Source organism: Oratosquilla oratoria, chromosome 2 (genome assembly GCF_046742065.1).
Source record: "Oratosquilla oratoria isolate Oo_2021 chromosome 2, ASM4674206v1, whole genome shotgun sequence".
NCBI lineage: Eukaryota > Metazoa > Arthropoda > Malacostraca > Stomatopoda > Squillidae > Oratosquilla > Oratosquilla oratoria.
The window spans coordinates 59,132,303-59,144,996 of record NC_134778.1 but is presented as its reverse complement, the minus strand read 5'-3'; the positions used below and the strand labels follow the sequence as shown (position 1 = coordinate 59,144,996).

Sequence of the window (12,694 nt, the reverse complement as noted above, 5' to 3'; positions counted from 1 at the left end):
ACGTCAGAGAGAGGCATCTCACTGCTATCCATCTTCAAACCATGTAAATTTCCTTGGTTTCATTTAACCACTTCAGTACAAGTCAAATTCTCATGTGCAGCATCAGCTGCCATATGTACACCACATCATACTACTTGCATTATAAAATATAAAGTCACTGCTGTATTATTCTTTCTCTTTTACTCTGAGTAATAATAAACCGAAAACGTGATCAAACCAGTTCACAGATTCTGGGGGTAACCTATGTACATCTACAAAAAATATATATATAATCAAGAAGCCAATGTCAGCCTCCTCGTGTTCCCACTCGTGCCTCATGATCCCTACATAGGCGTCATTGTACCAAAGTGGTTGAAGATGCAGCCCCAAGAGGCTCATACTTGTTCTTTGGACCAGGCCCAAGATCTCACCATCAATTTCATCAGTATTTCCTCCTACTTTAAACACAAGGAGAGCTAACAACTGGTAACTACTCCCCTCCTTCTACTACTTTCAACTAGTGTCATAGAAACAGTCCCACTGACAAGGCAGAGATCATTTGAAGCTTCTTCCCAGAGAGAGATATAAGAGAGACCCAGGACCATTGCCAATTGTGGGGTTTCAGTTGGCGAAACTTGGAGCAACAACTGATTGATTCTCCTATAAAGAGTCAAAGTACACTTTCATTTGGCCACTCTCCTTAGGTGGATAGCTGTCAGAGAGATACTGGGCCTGATCCAGATACCAAGTGCCAATACCTTGAGGTTGCACCTCCAGCTAGAGGTGAGAAGGTTAACAAGTTTTGAAAATGGGCAGCAGGGACATGACTCTCTATGCTACCTATTTTCCTAGGCCACCACTAACAAATACCTATTCCTAGAAAAGCCTATGTATGAGAGAAGAAAAAATAATAATGCAGATTAGAAGGATTACATAAATAAAGAAGCCTGAGAGACAAAAAAAAATAATAATGCAGATTAGGTTTAAATAATAATCATAAAGAAGCCTAAAAGACAAAAAAAAAGGGGGGGAAGTAAAGGATGAATATTGGAGAATTTGTACAAAAAGTGACAAAGAGACTAGGCAATAACAAAAAATTACAGTGATTTCACAAATCAAAGCATAAGCAATAAAGATAGTTAAGATTACCATTGAATAAAAAAAAAAAAAAAAAAAAAAAAAAAAAAAAAAAAAAAAAAAAAAAAAAAAAAAAAAAAAAAAAAAAAAAAAAAAAAAAAAAAAAAAAATCTAAGAGACCCCAGTAAAACAAGACATTGGAAAAATCTTACCATGGAGGGAACTGCAGAGCATTGAGGTTCCAACCCTTCTTGCTCATTCCATCAGAGAGCATGTAGATGTTGAAGTCATCAGAACCCAAAGCAACAATACTGACATCAGGTTTACCCATCACCTTTATACCAGGGATCGTACGGCATCTATGAGCAGAGAAGACTTCATGTTAATCTCTTGGGGAGCAAACCAACAAATTTGGTTAATGGCAAATAATTCTATTTTTCTTTGAGGTTCTTTCACCTTGTAAAGGTCGAGGCAAAAGGGTAGAATTGGATATCTAACGATGTTATAGCTATTCTATCTATCTATATACCATGGGCTTCTGCCTTATAAGGGAGTTCAACAAATGGTGGCAGCGGTGGGATTCGAACCCATGCCTCCGAAGAGACTGGTGCCTAAAACCAATCTCTACAGAGGTGTGGGTTCGAATCCCACCACTGCCACCATTTGTTGAACAAACAACACAAGTAAAAGTCACACACCCACTCCCATCCATTCCACTCTCATCCACTATTCATGTTCCCCTTTTATCTTATCTCATCGTGAATGAAGGGTTATCCCTGTCTCCTACCTACTGCCCTGGGTCAGAAACTATGCAGCAAGACATAGTACATCCATAGCAGGGCCACTTCACTTACATGGTGACCCCCCTCTCCATCCTCCTCTCATATGGAAAATAGAGAAAAATGGGGAGAAATCCATTTGATGACAATGACATGGTTTAATGTCACAAACTCCCCTCTACTGGAGGGCTAGGATGGTGCCCCTCACAGAGGGCTTTGTATGACTGCATTTAAATATCATCCATGCACAATTACCTATAAGAGCTGTTATAGCTAATGCCCCATCCCCATTTATTTATCTATTTATTATTTTTTATTTAGTATACGTTATTGACTGGTAAATCTTACAGAGCTAATACTTCAGAGGCCTTTGTGATACCACTATGGACCAGAGTAACCTAGTATTTTCTTACAATTAGAACTAATCTCTCATGGAAAAATCTGGAATCACTTCTAACTTCCACTATTCTTACTTTCTACTATCCTCTTTAAATTTCTTTTACAACCTCAAAGACTTCACTCTTTTTTCCCTTAACACCATAGGTAAACCTGTGGCTGGCACATACAGGTATACTTCATTGCACAATCACTTTCCATTTCATGAAAAATGATCATAAGGTGACTCATTGTATAACAATTAACATCTCTTATGGAAAAATACAAATTACATACATACATACATATACCAAAGGCTTTTTCCCCCTTACACGGGAGGTAGCCAAAAAGAAATAGGCACAGAAACCACTCCCACCCATTCCATCCCCTACTCACTCCACACCCCTCCACCCTCTTCCCTCCCTCTCATCTTGGCACCTCCTGGATGATGGGTCATCCCTGCATCCTGCACACTGCCCTGGGTCAGAAGCAGTGTCGCAAGACACAGCACATCCACAGCAAGGCAGCTTCATTAATTCGGCGACCCCTCCTCTCCGTCCCCTCATGCAGAAAAGGAGAAGAAGGGGAGATATCCCTTCAGGCTGCGTCAATTTATTTCTCATACATACTCCCTCACCCCCATCCCCCACCCACTCATGCATCACAGCATCATCCATACACAACCTTTCTCCATTCACCCCTATCTTCTGTCCTCTCCCATCCTTCCTCAACAAAAGGTGAGGTTAAAAAAAATCTTACAATACTCTACTTTGTAGAAAAAGAGCCTTCACATGATCAAATAAAATGTTAAAGGCTTTTTTATCATGTTTATACTTTCAGAGATATACTGACGTATGCTTTTTCTGTAGTCTTGAGTATTCTCTAAGCTTCATCAAAGAAAAATTTAACTGACTAAAAGCTGACAGAGTAGATGAAACATGTAATGCCACTCTGTTTCTGAGAAAACAATGTCATGGAAGTATTTGAAATAATGATAACAAACCTACCCTTTCTCGATCAATTTTGTTGTATCAATGATCTTCTTGGTATATTCCACATAACCTAAGTGTCCATGGTACATAAGAGAGGCCCAGCAAGCTGCTATGATACCTGAAAAATAAATACATTTTTAGTTGACATGACTTGTTCCATAAGAGGGATGCACAGGAAATGAACTTGCTGTAATGCTAGGAAAGTTATGAGGTGTAAGCTTCATGATACTTATGCAGGAGGGAATGAAAGGAACATGTATGACATGAATAACATGGATGATGAGGTTCCCTGCCTATGTTATCTCACTTCACAGGTAATGACTTCCTGGATGACCAATCAGTCAATCAACCCATTACCCCAGTTCTCTTGCAGGAGACCTACAGCCCAAGGAAATCAGACATGGCCACCTGTTCCGCTCACAATCACACAACAAAGAAATTTTGTGAAGTTGTCTGTCTTGCGACACTGCTTCTGATCCAGGGCACTGGACAAGATGCAGGGATGATCTGTCATCCAGGAGGTGCCAAGATAAGAGAGAAGGAAGAGGGTGGAGGGGACTGGAGTGTATTAGGGATGGAATGGGTGGGAGTGGTTTCTATGCCTTTGTTTTTTGGCTAACTCCCTTGTAAGGGGGAAAAAAGCCTTTGGTATATGTATGTATGCAAATTATACATACATACATACATTCATATACCAAAGGCCCTTTCCTCCTTACAAGGGAGGTAGCCAAAAAGAAAAAGGCATAATAACCATTCCCACCCATTCCATCCCGAAATACACTCCACTCCCCTCCACCCTCCCTCTTATCTTGGCACATCCAGGATGATGGGTCATCCCTGCATCTTGTCCACTGCCCTGGGTCAGAGGCAGTGTCGCAAAACACAGCACATCCACAGCAAGGCCGCTTCAATAAATCGGCGACCCCCCTCTCCGTCCCTTCATGCAGAAAGGAGAAGACGGGGAGAAATCCATCCCTTCCCTATAATGCAAATTATAGCTCATTACAAATACTATCACAGGTACCTCCTGCTCTTGAACCAGATATAGTCGATGTTGCATAAATGCCGCCAGGCCAATCTGGGCAAACAAAGTACTGATAATGTCGCCACTTTTCATCAGAGTACATTATCACTGATGATCCTTTTGGAGCATAACCATACTGTAGGGATGTATTGAAGGAAAAATCAATGTAAAGTGATTACTGCATGTGATATTGATAGTAATCAAATACATCTTAAATGTGTACACCATATATCAAATAATAATACACAGATCTTGATCACAAAAAATTAACCAGGTATAACATTCTTAAACTTATGTTTTTTTTTCCATGAATTTATAAAATTTTATCAAATACCTTGTGTGTATCAGCTGATATACTGGTCACACCCTCAACACAGAAGTCAAAAAGTGGGAGCAAGTAACCAGCCTCTTTCATGAATGGTATAAGAAATCCTCCTAGGCAGGCATCCACATGAACTGGGATATCATATTTAACACCAAGATCAGCAATCTCTTCAATAGGATCAACTACACCATGGGGAAATTGTGGAGCTGAACCTGCCAACTACATACAAAAAACGTATGTAAAATGTAAGGTGGAATGGGTGGGGGATGGGGGATGACGGAGTATGTGTGAGAAAATTTTGACACAGTCCAAAGGGATTTCTCCCAGTCTTCTCCTTTTCTGCATGAAGGGACGGAGAGGGGGGGGGATGTCACCGATTTAATGAAGCGGCCTTATTGTGGATGTGCTGTGCCTTGCGACACTGCTTCTGACCCAGGGCAGCGGACAAAATGCAGGGATGACCCGTCACCCAGGAGGTGCTAAGATAAGAGGGAGGGAAGAGGGTGGAGGGGAGTGAAGTGTGATAGGGATGGAATGGGTGGGAATGGTTTTTATGCCTACCTCCCTTTTATGGGGGGAAAAAGCCTATGGTAAATGTATGTATATATAGTTATAACCTGTCACAATATATGGTAGACAAGCTTTATCTCAGAACAACTACATTAGACTATTTTCTCATTGCAATGCATATTTCTGTTATTTCATGGGCATAATAATTCTAAGATGCAGTCAATAGATCAAAATAATCATTTTTCATATATTACATTTAACTTACCATAATTGTATTTTTTGTGATGGCTTTCTCCATGGCATTTACATCCACCTTCATACTCACTGGATCAATCGGAATATGTTTGATTCTTATGTGAAGTAGCTGGCATCCTAAAAATAAAGTAATTCATAAAGAAGTATGAACCCATTACAGGTACTTCAAAACCAGTTCATTACAAACATGAAAAATACACATCATGAATTTGTTCACAAATTTGGTTAGTGGTAGCTGAGGCAAGTTGGAGGTAGGCTACTACAAGATGAGACTTGCTGTAGAAAAAAAGTAAGTTACTCCATTTAACAATGCTAGGCACAACTAGGCTGGGGATATGTGTGAGTGGAGAATGATTGTATATAGACGACAGTTTGACACAACCCAAAGGGATTTCACCTCATCTTCTCTATTTTTTGTGAGGGGACAAGAAAGGAAGGTCTCTGTGTAAATGATGCAGCCCTGCTGTGGATGAGCTGTGTCTTGCTACATTGTTTCTAACTTAGGCACTGGGCAGGAGACAAGGATGACCCTACATCCACAAGAAGCTAAGATGAGGTGAAAAAAATGGGCAGTGGATAGGAGTGGAATGGGTGCATGCCTTGGCTGCCTACCTCCCTTATAAGGGGGAAGAGGCCTTTGGTATACAGACAGGTAGATAGATAGTCTCATATACATATACCAAGGCTTTTTCCTCCTTACAAGGGAGGTAGCCAAAAAGGAAAAGGCATAAATCATTCCCACCCATTCCATCCCTAAATACACTCCACACCCCTCCACCCTCCCTCTTATCTTAGTACCTCCCGGATGACAGGTCATCCCTGCACCTTGTCCACTGCCCTGGGTCAGAAGCAGTGTTGCAAAACACAGTAAAAGTAGAAAGTAAAGTCTCATATGCAATATCATATATATTGTATTGGGAGGCATGGAAGGGAGTGGGTAGGGGAGTATGTGTGAATGATATTTTGATGCAGCCCAAAGGGATTTCTCCCCCATCTTCTCTTTTTCTGCATGAGGGGACAGAGATGGGGGGCCATCGATTAAATGAAGTGGGCTTGCTGTGGATGTGCTGTGTCATGCTACATTGTTTCTGACCCAGGGCACTGGGCAAGATGCAGGGATGACCTGTCATCCAGGAGGAGCCAAGAAAAGAGGGAGGGAGGGGGGTGAATGGGAGTGGAGTATTTGGGGATGGAATGGGTGGGAGTGGATTTTAAGCATTTGTTTTTTGGCTACTTCCCTTGTAAGGGGAAAATAGCCATTGGTGTAAGTATGTATATCTATGTACTCAAGAAAACCATGATGATAAAAACTACTCATGAAATACCTTTATCAAAAGCAGCATGTGCTGTGATGGGAACTACAATTTCTGGATTCTTGATGCCCTTGACATTTTTTGCATATTCTCGGTATGCCTTGATGGCCATGATGATGCTCTCCGTACCTCCTGATGTCATCTGTGATTTGCAGAAGAATTACAAATACTGTATAGTGTAGTACTCAAAGTGAAACATTATAAAAGAAGAAGAAAAAAAATTATTCTATCACCAACTACTAAGTTGTCTAAAGCTACTTCATAATCCAAGGTTAAGCTTCAGTAATGATTCCTGAAGTGCTTGCAATGCAATTACAGATATGTGGGACCAATAACACGTCCCTGTAAGTGGTGCTCCTGAAAGATTGATGTCAAAGACTATTATCTCCCTTCCAGCTGTCTTCTGACTCAGAGCAGTGGGCAAGATGCAGGGATGAACCACCATCCAGGAACCAAGATCAGAGGGAGGGAGGGGGTGAATGGGAGTGGAGTATGTGGAGATGGAGAGGGTGGGAGTGGTTTTATGCCTTTGTTTTTTAGCTACCTCCCTTGTAAGGGGGAAAAAGCCTTTGTATATGTATGTATGTAACTGTCTTCAAAACCCATCAGCAGCCACACCTCCATCTGGGAGGTGCGGGTGCTCTGAGGAACTGACAGTCTCTGGACCAGGCTCAAGATATCTCTCTCTATTACCTTTGTATTCCCTCCATCTTTTCATGGAAAAATAGCTGATACCCAGTGACTGCTTTCCTTCTACTACCATAGACTATTGACATCGAAGCAGTCTTACACTAATATAATAGACAACAGGCCACTATTTCTTCACAGAAATCACTGGAAGGGCCCAAAGACTGGCCAGCCACAGTGGGGCTTTGAGTTTCCAGTCATTGAATTTTGAGGCAATAATTATCAGTATCATTACAACTACTGAGGTATTGGGTTCAAGATAAATATATATATATATATATATATATATATATATATATATATACATATATATATACATATATATATATATATATATATATATACATATATAAATATTATACAGATATACATATACAAATATATAAAAATATATACATATATAAATATATATAGATATATATATACATATATATATATATATAAATGTATATATAATGTATATATATATACATATACATATAGAAATATATAAATGTATGTATATACATATATATATATATACATATATACATATACATATATATACACAAATGTATACATATATATACATATATATACATATACATATATATACATATATATACACATATATATATATATACATATATATACATATATACATATATATATATACATATACCAAGGCTTTTTCCCCCTTACCAGGGAGGTAGCCAAAAAGGACAAGGCATAAAATCATTCCCACCCACTCCATCCCCGAAAACACTCCACACCCCTCCACCCTCCCTCCCATCTTAGCACCTCCTAGATGACGGGTCATCCCTGCACCCTGTCCACTGCCCTGGGTCAGAAGCAGTGTCGCAGGACACAGCACATCCACAGCAAGGCCGCTTCATTAAATCGGGGAGAAATCCCTTCGGGCTGCGTCAAAATTTTTGCTCACACACACTACCTCACCCCCCATGAGGTGGAATGGATGGGGGGTCCATTCCACCTCATGCATCACAACATTTTCCATATACAACCATTCTCCATTCACCCCTGTCTTTTGTCCTCTCCCGTCCTTCCTCAATAGACATTCCCCTCTTCCCCAAAGCCCCCTTCACCCCATCCATCCATCTCATCCTAGGACGTCCCCTCATGTTCACTCCCTCCACATCTGCCTTCCATACCTCCTTTACTAGTCTTTCTTCACTCATTCTTTCCATGTGTCCAAACCATCCTAATACTCTTTCATCAACCCTATCTCCCAGCTCCCTTTCCACCCCCGTTCTTCTCCTCACCTCCTCATTTCTCACTCTATCAAGCCTAGTAACCCCCATCATACTTCTCAGACACTTCATCTCAAACACATTCAAGTTCCTTCTCTCTTCCTCTCTTATGTTCCACATTTCTGCCCCATACAGTGCTGTCGGCACAATCACTCCTTCATACAGTCTCCTCTTAGCATCCATTCCCAAATTTCTATTCATTACATTTTTTAAACCACCAAGGCATTTACTCGCTTCTCTCAATCTACATTCTACCTCCACCTTCACTCCACCTTTTCCTGCCACATTTGCACCCAAATATCTAAAACTATCCACTTCCTCCAGTTGCTCTCCCTTAATGCTCACTTCCAGATTACTGCCACTTTCACCCCTTGTACATCTCATCACCTTACTTTTACCCACATTTATCTTCAGCTTTCTTCTATCACACACTCTCCCAAACTCTGTCACCAACTTCCTCAATACCTCCTCCGATCCTGCCACAAGCGCAGTGTCGTCCGCAAACAACAGCTGGCTCACCTCCCACTTTTCTCCATTTTCCTTAACCATCTCCAATCCCTGACCCACTACCCTTGCATTCACCTCTCGCACCACCCCATCCATGTACAAGTTGAACAGCCAGAGTGACATAACGCATCCCTGATGAAGTCCCACCTTTACCTCAAACCACTCACTCTCTCTATTTCCAATCCTGACACAAGCTCGACTACTCTCATAAAAACTCTTGACAGCTCCGAGAAGCTTTCCTCCTATCCCGTATATCCGCATGTGTATGCACCCACTCCTCGTTTAACGACCTACTCGGCTAACAACAACTCGGAGTAACGACGGGCTTTATGACAGACCAATATTCGTTTAACGTAAATCTCCCGAAGTTACGACGTCGTGTACGATAATTAAGTTGGCTGAGGCAAATTTGTATGATGTTATAAATGAACTTGTACGGTGGATATTAGCTGTGAGGTAAAGTGTTCTGAAGCTTAGGTCTACATTACCATCCTGCAAGCTGGAAAAACTACCTGGGGTACAATATATACCGGTAGTGGTAAATTTTTAGTTTCGACCATGGGCGCAATATAGCAATAGAAAATTAATTATTAATTTTGTAAATTATAATGTATCAACGTAATATGCAATTTTGTGAGCGGAAATAAAAAAAAAGGTGCTAAAACAAATTTCGTAAGTAACGAAGTCATGTCGGACGAATGGTACACCATGTTTGTTATGATAGATGCCGATGTCGAGGAAATGAAAGGATGATAAATTCGCCTAACCTAAACTAAACTAACCTAACCTGTGTTTGATAAATCATTACCTGCAAATTAAATGTCATCCGGCTCGTCCTCGTTGTCGTCGTGGTGAGAGACGTTGGCAAACGACTAGATGGCATCCCGATCCTATGCTACTGACTTTGTTCATTAGCATATTTTCTTGTAGCATGGTATTTTTTACTTTCATTTCCACCCACAAAATTGCATATTATGTTGATACATTTTAATTTACAAAATTAATAATTAATTTTCTATTGCTATATTGCGCCCATGGTCGAAACTAAAAAAATACCCCGGTATTCAATATGGAATGTCAGCATACGTGGATTTGGTCATATACGGTAATTTCGGGAACATAACCACCGTAAATAAAGCTTTAATGTACTGTATAAAAGAGGGAAATACACGAAAATAAAGATACATGTATTGCTGGACATTGTACATACAGTACATGTACGTATATGTATACACTTTCGCTTAACGACCAATTCGGTTAACAACAGCGCACTGGTCCCAATTGACGTCGTTAAACGAGGAGTGGTTGTATATATATATATATATATATATATATATATATATATATATACATATATATACATACATATACATATACAGGTAAACGTCGACTTACGATGGCCGCGACTTACGATTGTTCGACTTTACGATGACGACGACGACGACGACGATATGATAATTTAACCCCTTCCATACGGTGCCGCACACGTATGCGTCATGAGGAGCAAGTGGATTCGCGACGCTGCCATATCGGCGTCTTGATTATATTTATTGTAGTCGCCCCTGTGTTTTTACATTCTCTCAAATGATTCATTCTCTGTGGTTTTCAAAATTCGCGGGTGAAAAAGAGAACGATCGATATAAGCGGTGACTATATTTTATGATGCGAGTATTATTACGTCACGTCGTACGGCTGGCATTGGCTGCTGCCCGCGAGATTTAAGTCCCGTACTGAAAATACATATTATAGTGTTTGAATATGGTAAAAAGGATAAAAATAATTAAATAAACTACTGTACATGTTTAATAGGCTATATTCAGTATCTCTGGTGGTTAATATACAGGTAGGCTAGGTACAGTGACCACGGAACAGAGTGGGGATCGACTTACGATGAGATCGTCTTACGATGGCTCTATCGAAACCTAATGCCATCGTAAGTCGACGTTTACCTGTATATATATATACACATATATTTATGTATAATTGTACATGTATATATATATACATATGTAAACATATATATATATATGTATATATATGTGTAAATATATACATACATACATACATATACCAAGGCTTTTTCCCCCTTCCAAGGGAGGTAGCCAAAAAGGGAAAGGCATAAAAACACTCCCACCCATTTCATCCCCAAATACACTCCACACCCCTCCCACCCTCCCTCTCATCTGAGCACCTCCTGGATGACAGGTCACCCCTGCACCCTGCCCACCGCCCTGGGTCAGAAGCAGTGTCGCAAGACACAGCACATCCACATCATAAGCCTTTTCCAGATCCATAAAAGCCAAAAAAACATCCTTCCCCTTTCCTATAGCTTTCTCACATATCTGTCTTACCACAAAGATCTGATCTACACAACCTCTACCTGTCCTAAATCCACACTGTTCCTCACCAATTACTCCTTCTGTTCCTCTCCTAATCCTCTCAATTAAGATCCTCCCATAAGCCTTCCCTACTACACTTAACAGGCTAATCCCTCTGAAACTACTACATTCACACTTGTCCCCTTTTCCCTTGTAAAGAGGAACTATACAGGCACTTCTCCAGTCCTCCGGTACTCTACCCTCTCTCCAGCAAACATTAAATAACCTCACCAACCAGTCCACCATCACTGAACCTCCCTTTTTCAGACATTCTGCATGGCATCCATCCAGACCAGGTGCCTTACCTGCTTTCATCATCTTTACAACTGCCTTCACCTCATCCTTCTTTATTTCTCCTCCATTCTCCTCACTCATCACTCTCATTTTCTCTGCTTTTACCACTGCAGCTATCTTTCCTTCCCTATTCTCCTTCACATTTAGCAACTCCCCAAAATATTCTGCCCATCTTCCCCTTACTGCCTTCTCCTCCATTATCATCTCTCCATCTGTACCTTTTACCTTTTCTTCTCTACTTGATTTGCCTTCTCTTCCTCTCTTAATTTCTATCCAAAACATCTTTTCATTACTTTCAAATTTTTCTGTCTTACTCTTACCCCATTTCACATCTGCTCTCCTCTTTGCCTCCTTTACCTTTTGCTTTACTTCTCTTTTCTTTTCTTTGTACGTCTCATATGACTCCCCTGTCCTCTTTTGTAACCAATCTGTGAATGCTCGCTTCTTCTCTTCTACAACCTTCTTTGTTTCCTCATCCCACCATTCACTACCCTTTCTTCTATTTCCCCCTGTCCTTCTTGTTCCACACACCATCCTTGCACACTTTAAGACTCCCTCCTTGAACCATCCCCATTCCTCCTCCACACCCATCTCTGCTCCATCCTTTACTCCCTCCCACTCCTCCTTCAGCTTCTTTTTGTACTCCTTCTCCTTTTCCTTTTCATTCAAGGAGTTCACTCTAAGAACCTCCCTACCTTTTGTCCCTTTCCTCTTTCTCCATCTATCCTCCACTCTCAACTTACCTTCCACCAAAAAATGATCTGATATTCCCCCACCCTCTCCCCTTAGCACATGTACATCCTTAACTCATCCTATCATAATCCTATTTACCACTACATAATCCATTAGCGCTCTATCTACCACCCTTCCCTCCACCATCCTCTCCCATGTGTACTTATGCTTGACTTTCTTCCAAAACACTGTATTTGCTATCATCAACTCTCTTTCT

At 40.6% G+C, this 12,694-nt stretch overlaps 1 protein-coding gene across 2 annotated transcripts in view; it reads right to left on the bottom strand.

Annotated features, from left to right (window-relative positions):
- The window catches only part of Sply (Sphingosine-1-phosphate lyase), a 35,556-nt gene that overhangs the window by 5,492 nt on the left and 17,370 nt on the right, over positions 1–12,694 (bottom strand). For both annotated transcript variants that reach the window (XM_076208824.1, XM_076208829.1), the window contains exons 7-12: positions 6,642–6,771; positions 5,327–5,433; positions 4,561–4,770; positions 4,227–4,362; positions 3,218–3,320; positions 1,269–1,415 (exon numbers count right to left, since the gene is read on the bottom strand). In XM_076208824.1, coding sequence (XP_076064939.1) covers positions 1,269–1,415; positions 3,218–3,320; positions 4,227–4,362; positions 4,561–4,770; positions 5,327–5,433; positions 6,642–6,771 — 833 coding nt within the window. The remainder of the gene's footprint in view (positions 1–1,268; positions 1,416–3,217; positions 3,321–4,226; positions 4,363–4,560; positions 4,771–5,326; positions 5,434–6,641; positions 6,772–12,694) is intronic.